Here is a 26,246-nt window from a genome sequence, read left to right as displayed (position 1 = left end):
ATTAATTTCAAAGGTGTATTTTCATACATTTTTACTGTTGTCTTTCCAGTTTAATGTTCATATGAATATGGATTAACATAATTTGTAAGTATGTACTTATAAGATAAGATTTTATCGGTATATTAGTTCACACAAAATAAATATGCATAAAGTAAATCTTAAAATGAAGCCTCGTTTCAATGATAAATAGTCCATCCATCGTTTTCTAACTGCTTCATCCAATTCAACACAGCAAGCAATAGGCACAAGTCTGGGTACACCCTGGACACGGGCAATGATGAATAATATAAATCCTTTTAAAATGCAAAACAAGATCCCAACATGGTACAGAACAAAATAAATAAGTTGATTGATGCTGAATAGAGAGGCCTTACACTGCAAATGGGATATGGCATACAGTAGATAAACATCTCAGCAGTATTTATTTTTATTGATTTTTGGAAAGGATTGCATTAATAGCCCTCTATTTTCATTATCAGTCAAAATTATAAGGTATCTTTGGATTTTAGTATTCGGCTGAAAAAACATGCTTTGTCTTCAAGTGACTCTTGCCACTGACAGAGACTGCCAAGCTGGTTGCGTCCTGCTTGTTTTCATCTCATTTGCTATTGTGAGCCTTTGCTCTTTCAAAGCAGAGCTAGACAGCTGTGTGAGTCACCTCCTAATAAGAGCTTTCCCATGTTTCTTCTGACGTCTAGGACTAACATCATTTGGCTTTCCTTTTTAATGCCCCTTTAGCATGCCTGGCCCTACACATCATGTGAAAGACTATGATTTCAGTACTGTATTTGTTCATGCTAAAATGTTTCTAATAGTGTCCTCCAAAAGTGCTGAAACAACAAAGTTGAGTCATGTTTTTTTTGTTTACAATCATGAATTTTGTATTTTTTAACTGTGAGAATAATTGTAATGATCAGTAATTAAAGAAAATGATATGCCTGTTCTTTTTGCATACTAACATGCATATATTTGATCATATTAGAACATTGTGTTTTTACACAAAGAGTTGAGGGAGCTCAGTGGGTGGCAGACTTCATACATATTGTATAATATACAACCAGATAAAGACTTTTACTTTCTAAAAATTACTTAAAGTGATTGTAACAGTACAATTTAGATACATAGTTACTTGAAATCATCGTGTTGAACACAAAGGGTTTTTCAACCAAATTACATCTTATATCTTTTGACTGATGATGAAAAATATTCCCTTAATTTTCAATTGTAAGTTATAATTTTATCGTACAGTACATAATAAAACAAAATACTTTAAAAAGAATAAATTGTTCCATGATTATGCATACATGTATTCAAAAATGGCAAAGAGCATAGTGGTTAAAAAGTTTTATTCAATTTGGAAATGTTTACATGTGTTGAGGACAATTAAAGTCTTTTCTCTAGACACATTGGCACAGATTAGTATTGATATTGATATTGATATTGATATTGATATTGATATTGAAAAGAACACTCTAAAGAGATTCATATGGCATTTTTATCATGTTTATTATAGCTAAACTATTTATGTTAAGCAGTTTCATTAATACGTAAATCTGTTTTGGACGGATTAAACTATTATTTAATTAAAGAACTTAATAAATGAAGAGCTGCCAGTTGTTTCTTCAACTCACAGGATGCACTTGTCCCTGTAGAAAGAGGTCACAAACATACACGTTAGGAAAGCTTCAGTTGAAGTTCATGGAATACTAGCGTCCACTTTCAATACAAATAATTATAGTTTCATGTATGAATGAGACAGTTGTTTACGTATTATTTGCATAGTCTTTTAAACAAGTGGTTTTGAACCTGAAAACTACAGAATGATTCTATGCTCACCTTTTGTGAATAAAGGACTGTAGAGGGTACTAACTATATTAAAATTGCAAGGCAGTTACCTTCTTGTGGACAACTGACATTTTATTCCTAACCTAAAATATGCACTTCAATGTCTGTTTCCTAAACACATCAAAATTTCACCTGAGTTCCTAAAATGATTTTAAGTTCTTCTCTTTGGATTATTTTATTAACTATCCTTTCCACTTAATTCCAGAGGTACGGTCTGCAGTCCCTAATGCAGTCATATTAAGCTTTTTTTGTATTGGCCATTTACCATTTAGGATGTCATCTTCTTGATTTGGGGATCTTAAGGTTCAAAAGGAAATGAAAAGCTGGGATGAGTCTGCAAAAAAGGAAACAACAACAATGGTTGAATGTTTTTTGGTTAATTTGTTTAAAGAGTTCTAAGAATATTGGTATAGGGTACCAGGATAACAGTTTGGTAATCCAAACAGTTAAAAAAAGAAGATCTATTTGAAAAGACAAAATAAAACCTGCTAGGTCAAAGTTTCTACAAGCTGTCTAGCCACACACCCAATCAGAAATGTTTAGGCCTCCTATTTGTAAATTCTAATCATGCCTACTTTTCATTATTGTTGTGTGAGAGCCCCTGTGTATGAATGTTTTCAGTGTGTGAGTAATCTTTGGTGCTCCTTTATACAATATCTTGGGTTCCAGCTTCAGAAGACCATCAGAAGGTTGTTTTTTTTTCCTGTTAAGGGTCATGTTGCAACCCAATGTCCTGGAAGCACAGTGTGAAAGAGAAGACAGGACATCTGTCCGTCATGTCTATGCTCACAGGCACACAGGGACAATGTAGAGACACCGCTTAAAGTAGCCAGTATGTTTTCAGGAAGCACCGGTGACGATTCAAAAACCCACTCAAACATCGGAGCATGTACTGTACTATTCACACAGAATGCAGCACTGTGCAGAACTGAGCTATGAGGTAGCAATGCTAACTCTGCAATGCTATTGTGCTGCTTAAATCTTTCTTTCTTCTCTGGAGTTTGGCAAATGCCAATTGCCAAAAGCATCATGTCGTATATTAAATCAAAACTTCAACTACAGTATATGTAAAGCAAGCTTGAATGGCACTGGATGTTCAGAATATTAGTAGGAAGTTTTTTTAATTATTTTTTTGTGGATGTAATTTTTTTTGTTATTGTCTATTAAGAACAAATATGAGAGAGTGAAAAAAAAATCAAATAAAGAAGCTATATTCTGTGGCTCAGTGGAACCAATCAAATCCTCAAACAAAACCAAGGGTTGTACTTAAGAAGCAGTTGGATTGATGCTGTGATTTAACCCAGACCTTCGTTCATTTTGTTACTGAAACGTACCACTCGGTATCAAGAAAGAGCATTAGACGACTTGGCTCTATTGATTGTCTGATTGTCAAGTTTAATAGCAGCAGTGATAAACTGGATTTCAAATATAGTACTGTACCTCCTCAGTCCCAGTAGTAGTAGCTTCCGTAATCTGCCAAGGAGCAGATGTAGTTGGCCATATCTCTGCTCCAGTTTCAGGTGTAACCTGGCCAAATTTTTCCTAAAAATAGACAATAAAAAAGTGAGAATAATAAGACAAATGGAAACATACCACACATACGCACACAAACAGACTTACACATACTGTACACTCATAGCGCAGGTCATGTTTTAAATACTTACCAGTTCCACCTGTCCCTGTGGCTGCTGGGATGCTTTCTGAAAAGAGAATTATAAGATAAAGTGAATGAACCGCATAATCTCGTGTTTAGATGATCATTTTCATCATATCTGTTAGTTTCCTATGCGATAGTTTATTTTTTTGCCAAATGCTATTTTTGCCAAATAAAAAAGGGTTTTGCTATCTTTGTTTCCAAAACTGTTTCCCCTTTGTAATTATTTACAAAACTAAAAGGAACTTTTAACCTCTCTGGTCACATCTTTAATGCCTCCATTAAAATTATTTCTGGGACTGGTGAAGTCAGTCTAGTACAAATGAATCCTAATGCTAAGAGTAAATCTTACAATAGGCACTCCTAATGCTTTTCTTTTCTGCTAACACCATACAGACCACGATTATTCCTTATTCTGTACAGTACCTGAAATTGCAGCTGAGGCACCTGTGTTGGCTGCTCCAGCTGCTGTTGAACTGGGCTCTGTGTTGGCTGGAGGATTGTGGGTGGCTGTTGGTGAGGGTATCTATACGCAATGTAGTAAGGAAAGCCCTGTGCACAGAAACAAACAAGTTCCTCTCGTGAAACATCAATACTTTTAAGCTTGTTTCTCTTGTAGAAGTCAAACATGGAGGCTAAGGTAGGAAACATGACAGTACCTGTCCTCCAGGCTGCTGAGGGAATGTGATAGAGGGATAGTACTGGGGCAGCACCTTGGGATGAACAGAAATGGTCATTTTAAGTTTAGACGTGATACTGAACCGTCACTGTACAGGTTCAATACAGAGAAAAAGCCTCCAGCTTTTGGGTGAGGACACGGACGGGAGCAGGACCGACCTGGTTAGGAGTCTGCGGCTGTTGAGGCGGAGCCGGGTCTTGTGGGCTCAGGGGCTGCTGTGGGCTCGCGGGGAGCTGCTCCTGCTGGGTGGGGGGGAAGAGCATCTGGGGGGGTAGGTGTCCCTGGGAGGGCACGAGCACTTGAGGCGGCAGGAGCAATTGCGGGGGCAGAGGTCCCTGAGGAGTCAGGGGTCCCTGGCCGGCTCCCGTTACCTGGGGGTTAAGGGACAGCTGGGGTGGAAGAGCGACCACATCCGGAGGCGGCTGCTGCTGCTGCTGGAACATGTATGGCGGGATGAAAGGCAGAGCCTAGAGTTTGGAGAAAGGATCGTAAGTCCCGGGAATGCCTCATCTTTTTCTGTACTCGTTGCCTCTCATCCTAAGATTTAATTGTTTGGTCTGGCCCTAGCAGGCTGCTAAAATGCATGGGGGAAAAAAATAATATTAAAAAAGAGTACCTGCGGCTGACCATATCCAACACCACTGTATCCAAGCCCGGATAATCGCAAGAACTGCAAAAGAAAAAGAAGTGCCTGGAACCAGGAGGAAGGAGCATTGCACAGCTGTGATTTACATTACATTGCCCTTATCTGAAAAGCCAGGGTTATGAAAAACATTTGTATGTTTCTGTACAAATTAAACCAATCAATGACTTCATTTTATTAATATTTTACCAGAATAATATTACATATTAAAATGTCCTGACGGGTCTACGATCCCAATGCCCAGCTTTGCCTATCTTCTGAGGTCTGATGAGATCAGGGCTACAAAGTGCCTGTGTATGGGACACTACCTGTATGTTTCGTATAACTGGAACATTTTTTTTCTTTCTTCTTGCAATGTCTTGCACCAGTACTCTAAATTAATCAAGTTATTCATTTCTTGATGTCTTTAGACCTCATTGCTCATTTACCTCATTGCTGTTACTGGTTGACAATCCAAAATGCTGACGGTACACCTAGAGGAATAAAAAGGCATTATGGCTTTTGGATTTTTCTGCGAAAAATGTTCTTAAAGTAGGGATTATATCTGAAAAGCAGTATGATTAACATGACTTACTGGAATTGTGAGGCATGTGCTCACAAGGCTGAGGAAAACCAGAGCAGCATGCATTTCAATATGCCCTAAAAAATAAAAAATATTTTACTTGATTGAAAAATTCATACAATCCCCCCCCCTTTATTAAATTTAAGCCTTTTGTGTATATACAGTACATGTTTATTTTGACAACGATTTTAATAATATAATTCTGTGAAGATTATCAATAATTTTGCGGTCACATAAGTCATTTCATATTTATACAGTAGCTCTCAAATGCATATGCTGTTGAAAACACACACATCACTGGTAAGTCCACATTAAAGAAGAAATCCATTTAATTTAGGAAATAGGTTAGTTTTATTATTTTTCAAGACTTTTCTAGCACTTTATGACCTCATAATCCTTAAACACGTTTGAATCCTTAGTGCATATACTTTACCTTTTCCACCAAAATATAATACTGTACAGTATGTCATCAATACCCAACACTCAAAGACAGTTTGCATTTCTTATACAGATGTGATTTCATTAGCAATAGAATTAGAACATCACACCTCCTATTAGTAATTCTTTTACTAGGCACCCACACATTTATTACTTTCACTAGGAGTGCTGTCAGGTATAGAAGAACTAACAAGAATCACATGTGATCCAGGCTTTCAGACTTTGCCCGAGGAAAAGATGCTAAATAATTTTAAATACTGTATTTTTAACATGACGTTTTTTTCACCTCACTGGTTTTCTATGAATGTTTTGAAAATACCTGTATATTATGGGGTACAAATATACAGTAAATCCACAATCATTTAATTAATTTTGATTTATCAAACTATAAATTGGTATTAATCAATTATTAAATGTTACTTTAAGAACTCTTAAAATGTTTGTTCTTGATCCAGATTGCTGTATTATGGATATTAAAACAATGTGTAGTATAGGCAAAAACAGTGTGTGGAAACCACGTTTATTTTATTTTTTTTTACCTTTGTGCAGGTGTTCAATTCAAATCCAGGACAAGGAGTTTAATCTGCGTTTTCCCTTTCTCTGCTTGATCTTCTTTGAAGATGTCCTACATCTCTGTATTCCTTTGCTTTTTAAGCTTGTGTTGCATCCCGACTCCACCAATCAGCTCTTGGAATCACAAGATGCTAGGCAAACTCCGTGTGACATCATTCACCCCATCATTGGGATTTAGGCACCTACTGTAAGCAGTAGACATATGAATTATAGTATTATGGAGAACAGATACATCCTGTCCTGTACCCGCACAGCGTCTGCTGCAATTATAGCAATAGTGTTCATTTTTCTGTTGTAATTTTTTTATTTATAATGTTGAATTGTGCAAAGAAAAAAATAATCACTTATATTTAGTATATATCCAAGCAACTTCAAAATAGTTTTGTTTTTTCATTTGTTTTGTATAGCAAGAAAATAAAAATCTGCAATTTACAAAAAACATAGGGCCAAAATTGTCACCAGTAACACAGTATCTTAAATCCCCCAGAGAAAGTGACCATTATAATTGTCTTTTTACATCCTGTGTAATATTATTCCAATTGTTCGTGAGACCAGTTTTTAAAGACAGCCGGATTTTCATGATTATATTCTGACATTCAAGGATTGAAATATCCCTCTACATATTACCAAAGTTATTTCTTGTTGGATGTAATTTTGAATAATCATGACAAATCTTATACTTCCTGTATATGAAGAAGTTACTTTTTCTTGAAAGGCAGTTAAGATGTTTTGTTTTTTTATACCTGTGTCTTGTAATTAATTCCAAGAATAATGTAATGCAATGAGGCAGACAGTGAACTGTGTACTTACTTTATATGGGAACACAGGCACTTGAAAGCCATTTGGGAAAAAGAGTCAATGTGCCACTTGCCAGTGATTTCAAGAGATCAGGAGGTCACTAGGAGGCATGGTACCAACCGGTACGAGATTCACTGCCCACCAAAAAGCACTGAGACAGCAAAGACAAGACTATGAATAGCACTGTACTCGCAATCACAAGATTAATATTAAAGGTAAGTTCAAAATAATATAGTTTTATTTTGTGGTAATTCTATGCATACATTTACATTTGTAATTATCTGAGATGCTTTGGTTCATCTAGAGTTCTTGCTTATTCTTGGAGTGTTCTGATTTTACTTTTTTTTTCAACAAATAAAATGCATTTTCTCTTGAATTTAAATCCAGAAATTGATTTTTGAGACCTGGAAAAACTGCTTGTTTTTTCGGCTGTATGATTTAGGTCACTGCCTCATGGTAAAGAAAAAAAAAATACTTAAAGTGTCCAGATATGATCTGTGTGATCACTTGAAATCATTGGGCTGAGCACAGTATTTTTTTTTCTCATACGTAAGAATGCTTGCATGGAATTACCTCCCAAAAATAGATATTCAGTAGTGCTTATCATTCATATAAATTTTAAGATCACAGTACAAATTGCTTCAGTGTAAAGCAAATATAACTCTTCACTTTTTTGTCCAAATAATTTTGGACAGCACTGTACTGTACATGTACAAAAAATGGCATATTCACTGGCATGCCTATAGCCTCAGATCTGCAGGGTTAAACCTCACAAACAGCTTTGCATCTTTTCATATGCCTATGCCAGATTTCCCCTGGTCTGTCAACTTTCCACTGTCTCAATCCTAAAATTCATGGGGCTGAAAGTGTCCTTGTTTGCTCTGAGACAGGTCTGTAGTAGGCTGCCTTCAGCTTCAGGTGTAAACCCACAGAAAGGCTGCATTCTGGCAAGGGAATTACAGTGTTATCTTCATACAGTTCCACTGCAGGCTCCAAAACACGACAGTCTGTCATAAAGGAGTGTGACTCCACAGCACCATTCCTGATTGGACTGTGTTTTTTCGGCAAACTTGGTTATATCATCGTATCATACGTCTCTGGCAGAAACTTGTCAAGGACAGGACGTACAACTGCTCGATGGCAACTCTGCCCACGCTCAGAGTCAGTAATTAACATTCCCAGAGAAGTGATTATGTCCATATTTTGTTAACAGCTACAGTGATGTAGTACCAGCAGATTATCAAGTTTAATCCAAATGCTCAGAGCGCATAATGTACTTTGTTAATTAAAACGGACACTTTGGTTATTGGAAAAATGCATAACACCAAGTACATCCTGCAGTCACTTATGTCATATTTTATCTGTTTGATACTTTGCAAGTGAGTGATAAAACGAATTTCAATGATTGTACTGTTGTTTGTAGGACCAATATTAAGGAATGGTTTCATGAAGATTTTAGAGACAAAGATGGAATAGCAGTTAAGGAGAATAAAGTTTTGTTGTGTAACTGTACTACAATACCATATCAAAAAGCACAGACAAGGACAAGCAAGTTCAAAACATTTTTTTTATATTTACATTTTTAAAAAGTCAATCATATGTAACAAAATTGTGCCAGTGTATGTGAGTTATGATTTTACTATCTATGCCTACTATTTTATGTTTGAATCTTGGGAGTCAAATATGTTGTTACAAGAAAAGTAAATCCAATGCCTCTCATAATTAAAAGCTTTAGAATGCTATCTAATACAGTATTTACTATTATGTTAACCCAAATTAAATGGCTGTTTCATATATAGATCAATTTATATCTTATCTTTGAAAATAAGGGCTGCAACAGACTTTCAAATACAACCAAGCGATTTGCAAAAGGTCAATTGATGTTTTAACGGAGTGTTTTTTTTTAATTTGTGCGGTATCTACAGTGATTAGAGAAGATGAAAAAGAGGGAATTTTTAAAAGTTTGAATTTGAACGTGAGTTCAGTACAATAGCTACATAAGTACAAAAAATTGAGTGTAAAATAATAAATAGTGGGATTTTATGTCTAGTCAGACGCTGCTTTGTTATGGTATCCTGATTACTCCAAACGTCATCCAGCATAATCTCTGACAAATACATGCTGAAGTCACCTTAGTGTTAAGCTGTGTCTGGCTTTTCCACCAACCACTTACTACTTCAAGGTTATGTGTCATAACTGCTGTACATTCATACCAAGCCCCAATGACTCCAAATTATGTGTGGTAAAATAGAGATTAGGTTAATTTGAATTCTGTAATTTTACGTTTAGTTAACTTTTGCTAGACTTGCAAAATGTTGGTTTTTAACATTAAATTAGACTTGGGTTCAAGGTGAAATACTGAAAATAAAGTTCAGAACAGAGCATGGATGAGCTAAAGGAGAAATGAGGGGAAAACACAACAGTTTGAGATAATGATACAACAGCTTAAGTAGAAGGTTTCAGGAGATAAATGGCATGTCTGTACTATTTAAATATTTATGTAGGAAAAAGGAGGATATAGAAGAACACCTCTTGTTAAAAACTGTAAAGTACATGAATCAGATATCTAATATGCAAGTTGTTATTGAGGAATACAGGGGCACTGCTTCAGGGAAAGTCTTCACTGATACGCTCTGGTTCCTACCAAAGGCATTGGTCCAGAGAAAATCTGAGAATCTTGAGCTGCTGCTTCATCACACTTAGCACCTAAAAGCCAAGGTAGGGATAAAAACCATAGTTTTAAGATTATGCAGTAACTTCCACCTGCATTTTTTATGTTCAAGTGCCTCCAATACTTTCCACACTTTGTGGCTGTTCTGTGATGCCATGAATCTTCTGTACATGTGTATGTACTATTGAGAAAGGTGCCCTGGGCTAATCTAACCCACCAGTGAGCTGAGAAATTGTCAAGCCTGTGCTTGTACAGTGCTTCAGCTGTATGAACAGCACAATTTAAGCACAAGGCAAGGTATTTAGACACAACAACAGCAGCCTCAATGCCAGTGGTTTGGTGGAGGGGAAAGTGAATTTGTAGTAAAATGTTCATCTGAAGCATGGTCGCCATCCATTGTGATGAACATGCTTCTGATGAACTTGGTAACTGGTAAGGGCTCTTGCGTCCAACTGGAAGGATGTGGGTTCAAATTCTAGTGGGGGACCCCTAAGAACGGTAACCATGCAAATGGGTATATACAGTATGTAACTCACCTAGGATAGTGACAAGCCAAACCAGTGATGATAAAGCCAAATTATTTTTATTAAAGTATAATTTGGAGAACAGACTGGTACTGTAAATCATTAATACACTTAAAATAGATTAAAATACCGAATATCTAATTTTCATTATCCAAAATATATAGAGCATTTAGTACATGTTTTCTGGAGAGATAGATCTTATTATATTCTTAGTTTTGACTCCTACATGATTATGCCTGTTTGGGCCTTTTGTCTCTCTGCTTTGTTAACATGAGAATCGATAAGTAAAACACTACAGCATGTTTTAAAAATTCAGCTGTTAAAATTGATCATGACCGAACAAATACAAATGTGTTACGCTTACAGTCAGTGAAAACACAAATTTGTGGGGCTACAAGAACAAAACTTTATTGATTTTTGTTTTGGACATAGCATACAGTATGTACAGTACCAAGAAAGGACATGCAGATTTAATTAAATAGTTTTTTGTTTAACAAAACAGTGTTAATGCTGGGAGCTTGACAAGAGGTTTTATTTTTTCATGTAAAGCAATAAAAACAATGGAAGGATTCCAGATATTTAACATGCTTGCAACAGTGTTACTGTGGTTAATACTGTACATCTCACAGATTCAGCTTTTTTACTTTACGAGGCACTCATCCAAAACATATCTGTGGTGATTTTCCTTCACCCTGTAAAAGAAATAATTAAAATTGTTTAGAAAGAAGTACTGTGATATTTGGAATACGGTCAATTTGCTTTCAAAAATGCAACACGCAGATCACTATTATCTGTTGTTAGAATTGTTTTTAAATACAGAATCTGCGTCAATAAAAGAAGCATATAATATTACAATCCATCCTCCAATTATGAAAAGTCTGTGATCCCTACTAAAAGACCGGAGAAATACGGAATCTCTTTTTAGAAAACAGGACACAAGGTGAGACATTCTTGGTCAGGAGGCCACTCTCTGACAAGACACACATACACACAGACACGCACAAAGAGATAATTTTACAGACTCCTACTAATCTATCCAGAATGTCTTAGATGCTTTGAGAAAACCACTGCACCTGGTAAAAACTAATTTAATTATGTCCCATAAAAATGCTTAATGAAATGCCTTTATTAAATATTTGGGTTTTCAGGTTCACAAAGTCTATGTGTGATAAAAAAAAATAATACCTTTTAGCTACTGTCTGGTCAAAAGTCTTCCTCTATGGCTCCATGAGGCTTGCAACATTTGGCTGGTTCAATGATAAATGAACAAACAAATTAATAAATTATTCACCTTTGTTTACTCTGTCTACTTTAATTTTATAATAACTAACAAGTTGTATGTTGTTAGAATGTGATAAATTAATTTGTGACAGCGACCTTATCACGACTAGCATTCTTTAAACAGACATATAAATGCTAACAATGAAGAATACTTTACTGTGTATTTTATACTCGCAACCCTTAGTGTTATATATTATATATACTATGCATTTTCTGTTTATAGTATGTACTGTATACATATATTAACTGTACTGCACCTCATCTGTAACTGCATTAACATCCTGATCAGAAGGAGTGGTACGCATGTGATAAGCTTCTGGAAAAGACACAGTGGTAGACTCCTGTGCTGCTTGAGTTTGCGTTTCCTGCAGTAAAATAATAATAATGTAAGATATAATATAATATATAATAAATATAATATAATAATATAATAAAAACCATTTAGGTGACAAGGTCCTCTTTTCAATGTGATAATACAGTTATAGATTGCATGTTATGGACAGTGCACATGTCTACATTGTAGTGCAAAAAATTCCGATAAGCAACATACCAATATAGGTAGACTTATTAATTTTACCTAGATTTCTGGATATATCTTAACAATAATAAAAGCCATATCTTTTACACACGACCATCTGAGCAATTAAAGGATTTTTTCAGTCATTAATTAATTTAAAAGGTGTTATTTCTTCTCAAACTTACTACTCCTAACCTTTGGAATATAATCTTATCCCTGGCGTGATTGTTGCATAATAAATAAATCAAATGACGTAACTTTCACCTATTGCTATTAAAATAAAAAAGTAATATACAGTTAGACGAAACTAAAACAAAAATTGAACTTACTTTTACTTCTTCTTCTTCATGATTTAGAGGAGTTCTCTGTAAAATTAATATTTTTCTTTAACTTAAGACACAAGGGTCTTTAATTTGTATGGCTATGCAGTTTCTTATGATTTTTTTTGCTCACTTGTTTATTTAAAGCATCTCTGCATGAACTGGATTATTTTTTTCCCATGCAGCAGAACAGTCTTGTTTGCACTTCTTGGCCACATCCTGTTTAAACAGACAAAGGTTTTTCCATGCACTCAAACCTACAGGGATGAGTCTGGAAGATCCTAAACACCTACTCAGTCTGCATATGTCTGAAAAAGTGAGACATCAGTTAGCTCAACATTCTACCACTGGACTGGATAAAAAAGCAAAATGGGCATTTTATTCCTCCCCAAGGTCCCTGACTTAGAGAAGCAACTTGACACTGCAAGTAAGACAAGTGCTGTACTGAACGCATGCAACAAATGACTATCGTATTTTAATTTAGGATGATTAAATCAGTACTGTGCTATAGGCACCTGTAAAGGTCCAGGTGTTGGAGGAAGGATTGCGGGTTCAGTAGGTGTCCCCTCTGTCACTTGGGTTGGGAGTGACGAGCTACTTTGCTGTCGAAGGAACTGATAGTAGTTGTAGAGTGGGTAGCCCTGGAACTGAAAATCATCACTCAGTCAGGATGGACACCGAAATAATATCGTTATTATGACTGGAGTCAGACCACTCTCATGTTTTGCTTGTCCTACGTGTTTTTCAGCTGTTGCAGGTGCAAGTGTCGCACCTTAACCTGATTAATGATTGGCATATTGTTTTATGTAAGTCCAAACAGTCTATACTTTATTCATTTACATCATAAATAATAACAGTCATTCAATAAATAACTACGTAAATTGAAATTATTGGATATTTTTTAAATCATTTTATATTTTTAGCTGAATATTGTATACAGTAAAACATTCAATAGGAATGTCTAATATGTCTAATGAAAAGGTAGTATTTTAACCTTTTTACCAGTATTTTGTTATAATGTACTTAGAATGGTTGGCTGGATTGTTCAAATAACAGAATTGTGAATACCGTGAATTGACAATCAAAGGTGCTTAGAACACATACAAGGAAATTACAGTGAATGCTTGTCGCAACTATGTACACCGGAGGGGGCTTACATCACTGGTGTCCAAACAGTGTGGCCTGTAGGCATGTATGCAACAGCGCCCTCTTGTGTGCATGACAGTTGTTGACTGGTACATGACCCCTGTTTTAGTGTGGTCTAGATTTCAGTCTTTAAAGTGCATATTTTTGCCTATCAACTTAGTCTATAGGAGTACTCTATAGACAACTATAACAACTATAGACAACTCTTTGTATACGTACTGTACTTTTTTTCTTTCTATCTTTGAAATTCAGATATATTTTGTGTAAAATCTGATTGATGCCCTTGTAAAACATTATTCATTACCTGTTGTGTCTGACGTGGATACATTGAAGTGGGGTTGATTGAAACAACCTGTGTCAGAGAAGACATGGAAAATGGCATGAGAAAATCAAATTATGTGAATTCTCATTGCCTAGATGAATGAACATATATACAGTAGAACATCTATATTCATATAAAAGTATGTAAAAGCTACAAAGTTCATTTTCACACATTATATGCATCATATGACTTCCCATGTAAGACAACATAAAATACTGTAAATAGAGTAAGAATGTGCAATTCTGTTAACTTCTGTTACATTTTATGTGGTAGTGGGACAATTATTTCCTTTTTATAACAGTCTGGTGTTTGTGTAACTGCGTTTGGAAATACTGTAGCAATCCCGTTATACTGCTTCTGTTTTTTTTTTTCATACAGCCCCTACTTTACAACCACACAATAAACAGTACAGTACACTGTTCAAAAAGCATTCATGGACAGCCACCAGAGTTAAAGTTAAAGGACGCGATCACACTGAACGCAGTGAGGTCATTCACACACGAGAACAAGGAGCCACAACGGTATTGTAATTCTGAGTTTTGAAACGCGAATAGGCTGCAGAAGAGAAACGATGTGTCGTTTTCTTGCTCTTTCCATTAGAGCCCGCTTCTGCCCTACCTGTGGCTGCGTCTGTTGTGGTTGCTCCGGCCCCAGGGGATCCAGCGGGCTTGGACCCTGCGGCATCTGGCCTTGGTCGGTGCGGGAGGAGAGGATCACTGGGGGAGGCAGCGCGCCCACGGGGAGAACGTTCCGCGGGGGGAAAAACACCCGCGATTGTGCCGGCAGAAACACAGCCGGGTGCAGCGGGGCCTGCGCAGGCAGCAGGAGCTGGGGGCTCACCGGGCCTTGTCGCTGAAACACTACCTGAGGACCCACGGGGCTGTGGGCTGCCAGGGGCACCTGCGCTGGTACTTGGCCCCCGCCCTGAGGCAGCTGGGGCACCAAAGACTGAAGATATGGCAGGGCCTGTGAGGAAATAAAAGCAGTCAATAAATGATGTAAAATAAGCAGCACGTTTAATCTTAAACATGGCGTATAGTCTGATATTGAAAGTGATTTGATACTGATTTGGCTAAGACTTAATTTGTTTTGATTATTTAATTTCTGAAATGTCTAACAGTCCCTGCGCCCCTGACTATTGGTTCAAACCAAATATCTCTTCACAGTAAAGAAGAATGCATTAAGAGGACGTTACCAGCGATTGTCCTAAACCAGTGTAGTCAAGTCCAGTAGTGTAGCCAAGACCATTCATCCGCAAGATCTGGATAAAGAAATACACAACGTAAAACAAAATCAGTGCGGAGACTCTTGAACGCGCAATTTCAATATATCAAATGTAGGAAATACATTTAAAGGCATTTACCTCCAGGCTGTTACTTGCGGACAGTCCAATGTTTGCTTGATACAGCTACAGTTTAAATAATGGAAACAATTAAAATAAAAGGTTTGCATTTGAAAAAAAAAACTTGGAATTGTATTTTTACTTACAATATTTAAGGCTATTTATAAGGACAATTTGTCAAACGATATTTGCATATTTAATGTCCGTGATTATTCCTATTTATTCGTGACAAAGTAGAGGTGTTGGTATGAAAATCGACTTAGATAAGATGTTTACTTACAGGAAAGGCAATATTTGTGCCTATGAAACAGACTAGCAGTACGACAGTCTTCATCATTCCGAGTGATTTCTACAGTAACAGTGAAAGAAAAACAATTTAAACTATAAAGCTGAAAAAAATGAAGATTTTGAAAAAAAAATCTACATACCACCAGAGTTTTCTTAATTTTTCCACTAGATGGCGATATAACTTAAATGATGGAAGGCATAATAGCTCGCAAGACGTTTTAGTACAGGGCTAAGCTTGAATTCAGCAGGTTGACAAATTGACAGGTTTGTAGTAATTAACGTAGATTGAACCTCTTAACCTTATTGAAGTAGCTTTATCTAAATTAACAGTAGTTGTATGAAACAGTTAAGAACTCACTGTGTATCTGAATTAAACAATCCTTTGTTATGATCTATTGTATAATGAAAATATCAAAAAGAAAAATCAAAAACTAATGATTGCATGCACAGCACTTACAGTATTTTATTTTCTGTTTTATTTGTTTTATACACTGTATATGATAAAGTATGCTTTGATGGCTGGTTGTTCATTCAAATGGAAAAAGAAACAACTTACTGAGAAGCCTCACTAATTGTTGTTGCCTGGACTCCAGACTCACTTCAGAACCTCTTCAGAAATTCCCTTGCAACTAATGCTCTCTTTGTCCTGCAGCTTTTTAAACTTTCTCTCTTGTTTGATTCAGCCAATCAGTAGTAAAGAATCTGTGAGTATTCATTATTTGAGACAGAGATCCCACATTACTGCATTGTCTGCTGGTAATGTCAACATCTTTACAGAAATGAAATAATTATATCCATTACCTCACCTACAGTACCTGCTGGATGGAAACAACATCCGTCACCAAGTATTAACCTCCCAGCTTAATCAGCTTACATTATTCTAATACTTATTATTAAGTGGAAATAAAAATCTATACCCCTGTGGGCAGATACAGTATCTTAGGACATTCTGCACTTTGTTTCATAACAAAGGGGAGTCACTTTTCATAACCTCTCAGAAGAAATTGTATACATTCATCCATTTGAGAAAGCCCATTGTTCCTAGCAAGGGAAGACCTGGAATCTACCCCAGAAGCACAGAATTCAGGACAGAACCACACATGGCACAGGACGCCAGACCATTGAAGTGCACAATTCAGCGACACCTACTGTATGAGCCTGGCCAGTATGAGCATGAGAGGAAACTGGAGCACTGGGAGAAGGCACTCATGAACATGGGGCAAACATGCAAGCTCCAGAAGCACAGCTTTTCAAACCAGAATCAAACTCCAGACAAAGAGGTGCAAGGCAGATTCTGCAATGCAAATTCTTGCAAATCCCCAGTCTGTTTAGAACACAATATTTGAAGGTTTTATGCATTAAATTATTTTTTTTTGTCCACCATAATAACAAGTAGTTGTGATGACAAAAAAGGGCCAACATACTGCCATTAAAGTATTTTGACTTTATCCATTAAGAAATTTAACGCATCCATTGACAGAAAACTTTTAATATTCAAGAAGCTGATTATACATTCCGTAGCTCTTAAATAATGTTATGCGTGAAGCCATTATTATTTCAGGGTAGTGGCAATAATTAAATTACAAAAACAAATGAATTCCAGCAGTATACTCTAATTGATTAAATTACTGATTTTATATTTAGTATTTAACTGTCATTCAATTTTATTTAAAATGCTGCAAACATCAATTAATTTAATTGTATATGACATTTCACTGTGACCTTTGAAGGGCTATTGGTCATGAAAATGGAAATTGGAAATTGGGATATTGGAATGAAAATTAAGTAACTGCTGTCTTGAATCATTCTGTGAGTTATTTGTTTGTTTTTATCTTAAAATATATTTTGAATGATGTATTGTATGAACACAAACTTTCGACTAAACATTAACGGAATGATGAATCATTCTTCCTAAATGGAGCAAGAAGTTAGGTAAGCCATGATGATAAGAATCAGACACTTCTGAAGCCACTTCACCAGATGTCTTTGTGGTCTCATTTTATCTTCATTTAGGTAAACCATCTACATCTTTGTCGTGTCTTTGCATAATAATTACAACTTAGTTGCAGTGAGTAATATCACCTGTTTTCATAGGTGAGACACATATTTTCAGCAGGGGAAAAATGTACTGAGTCCGCAGATTTATGGCAGAGTCATTACAGAATAGCTGTAAGAAAGTCAGTAATTCCTTCACCCATTTAGAACACCCCTTTTATACAGTACAGTTGGTGCTGAAAAAAACTGTAAGGCTGGGTACTTCAAACTGACCTGTTTAAGTAATAAATGGTCTTTTTGTTTGGGAAAAATCCTACTTGTTTTATGTTTGGTCTTCCTCTGTTTGATCAACACATCTGTAAGGATGGGGTTTCTAAAAATGCAGTGGAACAGTGGCACTAATGATTTTATAAATGATTTTATCCAGATCGTATATCGAGAATAATTGAAACACACAATGCCCTATCAACCTGTGTGACATTTCCACTTCTAACTTTCAAAAATAATCTTGCTAAAAATTGAGTGTGTGAATGTCAGAACAGAGAGAAGAGCTGACCACAGCTGACACACAGAGAGGTTGTGCCCTCTGGCCTTCAGATGGTAGACATCCACTGGCTCACTCAGGAAGCACTAAGACACCTGACAAATTGTAAGTGCAAGTGGTCAGGAGACGGAGAGCAGCAATTCATCCCCCCCCCCCCAGAGGTTTCTGGGAAATGTAGTCCTGGTGGGGCTGTGCTCTCACAGGGACCACATATGGACAGAAATCTATAACCTGATGCCATCAGTACAATACATACACCACTCACTCATCAAGAGGCCACATGTTACATCTTTCTTACATTTTTATTGTACACGTGGCTTCATTATGTTGTCAAAGAGTGCAGTTTGAGGATGGCAGTCATTATGTATTTACTTGTTGTAATTAAGAAAAAAAATGTTAAATAAAGTTTAATTTTAAAATATTTAGTTTGTGTTTTGAAAAAGATTCATAGGACCTTCTATATGTCTATACATGAGTAGGATACCTCACGCTGTGCAGAAGAAAGAAAGTGAAGGCCTCATGGATTTACAATACATTTTTGAAACACGTGATGTTTTTATGTCATATCAACCTCTGGTGATTATGGAGACTTAATTATGATATGTGGTAGCTGTGAGGTTTTCATCACCTGCCTGCATTTCTCGTTTCACTGTTAGTCACTGTAACACCTGGGCACGCATTTCTCTAAGAAAGGTCAATTGTTCAATAAAAAGGAAATCTAGCGTCTCATTACGAAGACCAGTAAAACGTGCCTTGTGTATGTAAAGCACAAAAATGTTGTTATTATTATTCTTCATAATTTTGTGTAATAACAAACTTCATTTTTGCCATCATAGGGTTTATACAGTAACTGGGTGTGAGTTCTGGATTTGTTTCTGGTCAAAATTAGATAATGCTGCAGGAATCTGAGGAATCTCTCGTAGAAACTGAACATTAAAGATTACATTCATAGAAGCTAAAATTAAACAGGTTTTTTTTTTCTGACATGTAGCAAAATAGACCTCAAATCTGATTAATGAAAAAAACATTTGTAATGTTATACCCTTAATATTGGTCCTGTTTTGTTACTCCAGATATATTACAGCAGCAGATGATAAGTACTCAAGCAAAGTTTATTTAGTAGTTTGTAAGACAGCACAAGCACTTTAAACAATAGAACAAAAAAGAGCTTTGGTATTTTTTATGCAGTCATTTTTGCACCTGTTGATTACTAATTAATTTAATTTTACTGCTTGGAGCATACAGTACATTTTCCGAATATCTACTGTCTTGAGTAGATGTGTTTTAGGTTTAGCTATTAGGGAAAGAATAAAGAAATATTAGTTTGTAAAATTGAATCACCTGAATCTAATTTGTGAATTATTAGTAAATACTAGTCCGGCAATTGCCTGATCTCCTGTCCAAAGTGTCTGACAGGTCAAATACCTATTTTTTAAATGAATCGTTAAAATGATTGAATATTAAATACCAGACAGAACACACTAAAACAGAAATATGTGACAGATTTATAAAAACATTCTGTATACAGTACACTATATAGGCTAAAGAGACTAATCTACTGTACATCTATGTCTATGGCATCATTCATCTACAGTTTGCAGGGTATCATCAAGTTCAGCAGTCTTCGACAACGGCCGCTGTTGGCTTTCACTCGACTTGAATCTGGAAACAAAGCATCATGGAAGAACATCAGAACATCATGTGAAATAGGACAGAGCACGATTCATTCACAGAAAATACTGAAGGGGAGTGAAGTGAGATATCCCTCTTTAATTGACTTTTTTATATGGTAGCTTAGCAAATTAAAAAAAAATGAGTCAAATTAATTGATTTCGTGCACTCAGTTACAAAAATGCAGGGTTGGAAAATGTGATCTCTGTGTTATTCCTATAATTACAATTGAACTAAGGTGTTCTAAAAGACTTTTAAATGGCAACTCATTCTGTTAGTCTCAAGATGGCATAGACAATTTTTTTGCACATTATGTTTCTCTATATATGTTAGGTTTTTGAAGATGAACAGTGATTTACAGTTACAGCATTATATTAAGGCAGACTGAAAATGAATTTATCAGATTAATGAATCCCAATAATACCATCAATTTTACTTAAGGAAAGGTACAGGATGAAATTAAACAATTTAACAACTTGCTGTGCTACTTGATTAAGCTACTAAGAATGTGTTTTGACCAATGAAATACAGCAGTGCTTATCTGAACAACTATGATGACACACATAATTATCTGTTTTTATGTCAATAAGATTTAGAAGACTGTAGCAGAGTTAAGAGGGTTGTTTGCAAAGCAAAAAAATGTCTAAAAACATACCTGCGTTTCTGCGGCTGACTGTCCTGCATCGGCCTTTTCATCAATAGAGCGCTGGAAAGAACAAAATATTACTTTACTGTACATCTTGATTACCTTTTTGTGAAATTTTCAAAGAGTTGGATGTTGGCCATGAATTGCCTTTTTCTTAATATTTAAAGATATTAGATAAGGCATTTTTGTAAGCAGGATAAAAATACATGAAAATGTAATTAAATCTAATACATTGAGCAATTTCCTTTACCCTTTGCTTGTGATATGTATTATATATAAAACTCAGTAAGGTATATTCATACCTGGGCTCGTTGCAAACCTCCAGCTGCTTGCTGCTGTGGAACATTCCCAGCAGGGACTGGTCCTCCCTGATGAACATTGCAAGTAGGATATTATTGAAATGTCTGCAGAGTGTGACATCCAGTTTTTTGGTTTGAGAATACTACACTTGTGTGGTATAGCAGTCCTGTTTTCCTACTGAAATCTGGCTAGTTGGCACTAGAGTGCACAGAAGGACCAAAAGCTCGCCCCACTTTCAGTACTTTAACAGCTGCGTGCGAATGCTACAGTAACGAGATTATCGGCAGCTGCGTGTCCGGATAGAGGCTGCTATAAAAGATGCTCACGCAGTCACTTCAGTGTTTGCTATGGATCCTCAGCAGTTAGCCCCGGAGACAGGATTAATTCTCCTTTTCCAACGGAAAAGCTTTTGTCGTTTCCCTTATGCAGTAAAATACAGCCCCATTACATTGTAGAAGACGTATCTGAACACAAGATGAAAGAAGATGCCTGACTCGGTTTTCTCTCTCTTATCGGAGGTGTTGATAGAAGACGGTTAAAGGCGCAACTCTGTCTTCTTACCTGTTACGATTATTACTTGCTTCATACATACTTTATATACTTATCTTAAAATTTGGGTATCGGCAACTGCGTTTCTCATTTTATACTTGTCTCTTACACACCCCAAAAAACAATAACCCAATTGATTTAACCTTTACCACTCCCAAAGCAACATAAGAGGGCCAAGAATCTGGAATGTTTTTGTGATTCTGCCAAAAATCTGCTCTGAAGTTACAGTAGTTTTGATTGGATGAGTAACAACACTCTTGACATCACTGTTTGCTGAAAGGCCTCTGGCAGGTCACAGGGGTTTTGGCAAGCTTCATGCACAGACCTGTGAGCGTTAAGCTAGTTGGAGAATCTCAGCCTGCTAATGACATAGCCCAGACTCCCAGGTGGAGATGTCTGGACTACAGGACTCAAGCTGTGCTCCAATCATGCTCCTCTACTTCTAAAGATATGCTACAGCCCTCGAATTAAGCATTTTACCTGTATAATAAAAATTAATTCTTTTAGTTTGTATTTATTAATACATATTATTTCTTTCATTGTAATAGGGATAATACATTTTTATATGTTACATACAGTTCATATACTGTATGTGCACTTCTATAAAACAGTTGCAATAGTTAATGTAATAATAGTAAGGATCTACACTGTAGGTTTGTTTATTGACTCATAAGACATCAGACTAGTTTCAACCAAATCAGCATAGCAACTGCACTATGACTTTAAGAGCAAGTTCGTCACTCCCAGAAAGCATGACAATACCCTATTACCAATTCACAGTTACTGTAAATAACATACAAAGTTTGCTTCATTGTTTTATAAGTGTCACCCATATTTTTGGTGTCATTAAAAAGGAAATGACATACTTTGATCTGTTTTGCAAAGCACTTCATACTGTACAGTACATCAAGGACATTGTGATTTAAAGCAGAGAAGGGCTATCGGACCTGTGTATTCCTGATAGTACTTGAATTATAGCCCCTTTCTCTCTGTGATAATTTCTTCAGTTTTATTGGAATCCTGAGCTATCTCAGCTAACACAGCCGTTGGGGTGAAGCTTTTATAATGTATTAAACACTGGAGTCACCATACCATGATTGGCTGTTGCAGAGGGTTCATTCCATTCTGGGCTGTTTGAGGAAGTGCAACATAGTACATCAGGCCCTTTCAAGGGAACAAAAAATGGGATGCTGTGTGAAAGCTTGCATCGTTCCTCTAAGATCATTTTCATTACAAATTTGAAAATGTGAATGGATATAAAAACACAAAATATTATTAAAAGTATAAGGAGTCACTATTTGCACAGTTCCTTCCTCAACACATTTGCTGGGATGGCAAGTGAAAGAACCTTAATGCAAACCTTAATTTAATTTTTTTTAAACAAAATAAACATATATATTCCACAATACATCAAACTTACAATGAGTACACACTCTAACATACAGTAATGCAGAAGCGCTACTGGGTAATAAAGTGTCCTTGAAAAGGTGATTGTCTTTATTCAATCCGTTTACTGTGCAAGTGGTTGCTGGGGCTGGATTTGCACAAATGAAGAGTCCCTCCAAGCCCTGCCACCTGGTATTGTCCCTGTCCTGGCTCTGAAACTGCGGTTCTTTATCACATCATAGTACGAATTAAAATATATTGTATTTAAGTTTAACTTAATAACACATCCCGAGACTCCAGTTCCGTAGGCCTTACCCCATTGGGAGGTGGAGGTAGCTGTCCCTGAATCTGAGGAATGCCAGGCTGCATTGCCAGACCAGGGGAGAAGGGCAGGCCAAACTGAGTCACAGGGAGTCCTGGTTGTTGCATCAAAAATGATGGAACACCAGGAACCACCTAGATAAGAAACGTACATTAGAAAATCATCTGTACACCTGTACAGCCTCCTGTCGTTCCCTAAAACGTATCGATAGAGTGGATATCTTACGAAGAACGCCCTTCACGTTTGTGGTGGGTATTAACAGCACACAGTTGCCATGGCTTCAAGGAATGGATATTAACTAGCTTTTGCACTTTATAAGGCTGAGGCGTCAGAACCATCTGAACAGACTTCTATTACTGTCTATTCTGTACGGAAAGTCAACGTTAGCAGCCACCAACAACTGTTCTGCACTTATTAAGTCACACTGCTGTGACATATCTAAATTTCAACAGTGAAACAGACGTACTGTATATATGTATTTTAAAAGGAACACCTTTCTGCTTTTTAGTGTGTTAGATGGATTTCTCTCTTTTTTTACATGCTGAAGAAGAACATTTGTGTGAAACATCCCAAAATATCTTTTCACCTCATTTATACCTTGAGTAATCTGAATTTTTTTTTTCTTCAGGCTTTTATTTGTACACTGCAATAAACCTACTCTAAAAACCTACTCCTGTTTGAATATCTGATTGTCATCAGAATATGTATCATCGCATAATAGCATTAATTAAAATATATTGATTTAGGTATAACTTAATCACCACCCAGGAGACATAAAGTCACAGTTAGCAAAATGCTTACCTGAGCAATCTGTGGTTGTAGAGTTAATCCACCACCATTCAGTAAAGCTGGAGTCAGACCATTTACAACCAGCCCTGGATTAAGTCCATTTACCAGCCCTCCATTAAGGCCAACAAGCAGTCTCACCTTTTTATACAAAAAAGATCATTAGCACCCCATTTCAAATCCTCCCCTTTTTAAACTAAATATCCAGTTAGAACAATGCTTTTAATAAATGTTAATTAACACGGAAAAAAAACAAATGGTTACACAGTTGTGAATATTAGGAAATGTCTGTCTGTCAGGTGACTTGATATTCCCTGCCATGACAAATCATGGAAGAAAAAAACTTATATTGGAAAAGCTAGTACAGTATGTCAAGAAAAAACACCCTTACCTTTGAATCAGTTCCAACCTGTATGATGAAAAGGATAGACTTGTAATTAGCTTGAAACAGAAGAGGGACAAGACAATGTAGGGTAACACAAAAAGACTATCAAATAGTTTTTCTGTAAGTAAGAGATGTTACTGAAATAACATACTCACAGGAAAGATGGCTAAGAAGCAGAGCATTACTGAAAACAGTACAAGCTTCATTCTTTCAGCCTGAGTCCTGGTTGAGAAAGAAAAAAAGATTGCAGTTAAATAGCATGTTAATCTGTCTGTTTATACTGTTTTTCCAAAATGTTAAGGTTTAATCTCAAATTTTGTTACTTTGCTTAAGTTAATCAATAAAGACTAAAAGCCTGAAAGTTTGCAATATTTATGCATTTTAAAGTATTATATAGATCAGAGCAAACATTATGATAATATAATGTACAGTATATTTGTTTATAAATTGTACATTAAACCTTAAACCTTAAGAAGTTATTAAAAAAGAACTATAAAGACAATATTTAACAAAACCTACCTTTTTGTGTGGATGTGTTTCTTGATACAGTCAGGAATGCTGACGGGTTTCTGTCCTGTAAATTTGTTGTAAACCTCACCTTTTTAAAGAATTGTCATTAGCTTTCTATTGATTTTTACCCAATCAGAGTTAAGGATTCTAACATGATTCATAAGATTTGTCACATCATAATTATCACAACCACATCCTTTTAAAAATTTGAGAAAATATTGAAAATATCATTACAGAAATGTGTAATAGTGATTAAGGATTATAAAAATTGACGTTTCGTGTGACATCAGTCCTTGCTTTAAGTCCATTTTAAGCCTTGGTAATGCTATTTTTCAAGTTCATATATCTGTGTTTAGCAGTTTTGGAAGGATGCAAGTTGGATACTCACATTTCCCATTGTCATATGTTGGTAAATACTTCAGTACATAGTCTTAAGCATATAATTATAATGTTACCGTGTATTGTACTCTGGGTGTCATGATGGCCCTGCAGTTAGCATTGACTCACAGCTCTTGAGGACCGAGTTAAATACGTGATTTAAATATCTATCTATCTACCTGGCATCTCTGAATAACTCCCTGCGTGCATGTGCCTGGTGATGAACCAGTGTTTCCTTCCGTGGCACACTGTACACTGCCTTGCAAGCTGATGCAATAAGGCTATATAGGAAGAAAGCAACCGGAATGTCCTCAAGGAGCCATTTGTCCCTTTTGGACAGTGCTTGTTTTTTTCTTTCAGAAGGATAATGAACTGAAAGGCTTCAGGTTCAGCCTGGATTGTCTGAAATACAATCAAGTGGACAGGGAGGAGACGTTTGAGGAGAGAATGAAATAGGCCAGAACAATCCATTAATTTATCTGCGCTGAGTGTGGATGATATTGTTCTTGCCTCGGAGCTCCAGAGACTTGATTCCAGTTTCAGGCATCTGTGTCTGGACTTTGGTCCTCTCTGTGCTCATATGGGTTTTCTTCTAGTGCGCCGATTTCCCTCTATCTCCCAAAGCAGACACCCTGCCTAAACATCTATTTTCACCCTCTTCTGAACTGCCCCTTTTACTCATGTAACTGGGCTTTCCAATAATGGAGGATAGCTGTGGACGAATATGTGTGACATCAAATGGATGCAGCAATGCTTGTCATGTAATAAATCACGGAGTCCATCTTGTCCATCTACAAGATGGACAGAAAGAAAAATATTTACCCAAGATGGTACCTAAAGTACTAAAAATCTGTAAGCCTGCAGTAAATTTGAAAGTACAGAAGATAACAGGTAATAGGTTTATTCCATGCTGAAAAGAGAAGAAAGAAAACATAACGTTTCGACTGTGGAGCCTTCTACTTGTTTAAGCACCCACCTGAAGAAGGCTTCACAGTTGAAACGTTGTGTTTTCTTTCTTCTCTTTTCAGCATGGAATAAAACTTTACTTGTTTGAACTACTACAATAGGTCATATTGGTTAATCTAAAAACTAAATACAAAGTTACAAAATTAGACAAATATGATTTTCTGTATTTACTATTGGAAGTTTTTGAAGAAGTGAATTGTGGCCT

At 36.3% G+C, this 26,246-nt stretch overlaps 3 protein-coding genes across 3 annotated transcripts; all 3 read right to left on the bottom strand.

Moving 5' to 3' along the window:
- Window positions 1-1,331: 1,331 nt before the first annotated feature.
- On the bottom strand, window positions 1,332-6,448 carry LOC148840521 (uncharacterized). The gene is made up of 11 exons (XM_088915493.1): window positions 6,361-6,448; window positions 5,396-5,460; window positions 5,250-5,294; window positions 4,795-4,848; window positions 4,337-4,645; window positions 4,159-4,212; window positions 3,926-4,051; window positions 3,510-3,545; window positions 3,286-3,387; window positions 2,111-2,179; window positions 1,332-1,646 (listed from the first exon to the last, which is right to left on the bottom strand). Exons 2-10 carry the CDS (start codon window positions 5,447-5,449, stop codon window positions 2,144-2,146), a joined length of 816 nt encoding a protein of 271 aa, XP_088771619.1. The 5' UTR covers window positions 5,450-5,460; window positions 6,361-6,448; the 3' UTR covers window positions 1,332-1,646; window positions 2,111-2,143.
- Window positions 6,449-10,905: 4,457 nt separating this feature from the next.
- On the bottom strand, window positions 10,906-15,652 carry LOC148840520 (uncharacterized). The gene is made up of 10 exons (XM_088924527.1): window positions 15,596-15,652; window positions 15,337-15,381; window positions 15,169-15,234; window positions 14,592-14,939; window positions 13,956-14,003; window positions 13,021-13,152; window positions 12,515-12,550; window positions 11,926-12,033; window positions 11,573-11,634; window positions 10,906-11,079 (listed from the first exon to the last, which is right to left on the bottom strand). The coding sequence occupies exons 1-9, from the start codon at window positions 15,650-15,652 to the stop codon at window positions 11,605-11,607; spliced, it is 870 nt and encodes a 289-aa protein (XP_088780653.1). The 3' UTR covers window positions 10,906-11,079; window positions 11,573-11,604.
- A 3,696-nt stretch (window positions 15,653-19,348) lies between these two features.
- LOC148840519 (uncharacterized) lies at window positions 19,349-24,751 on the bottom strand. Its single transcript, XM_088924058.1, has 9 exons — window positions 24,707-24,751; window positions 24,343-24,409; window positions 24,194-24,211; window positions 23,818-23,943; window positions 23,010-23,150; window positions 22,401-22,472; window positions 20,762-20,827; window positions 20,469-20,519; window positions 19,349-19,804 (listed from the first exon to the last, which is right to left on the bottom strand). The coding sequence occupies exons 2-9, from the start codon at window positions 24,391-24,393 to the stop codon at window positions 19,790-19,792; spliced, it is 540 nt and encodes a 179-aa protein (XP_088780184.1). The 5' UTR covers window positions 24,394-24,409; window positions 24,707-24,751; the 3' UTR covers window positions 19,349-19,789.
- Between the last annotated feature and the right edge of the window lie 1,495 nt (window positions 24,752-26,246).

Source organism: Atractosteus spatula, chromosome 1 (assembly GCF_055471065.1).
Source record: "Atractosteus spatula isolate fAtrSpa1 chromosome 1, fAtrSpa1.hap1, whole genome shotgun sequence".
Taxonomy (NCBI): Eukaryota; Metazoa; Chordata; class Actinopteri; order Semionotiformes; family Lepisosteidae; genus Atractosteus; species Atractosteus spatula.
This window is presented reverse-complemented; position numbering and strand designations above follow the sequence as displayed.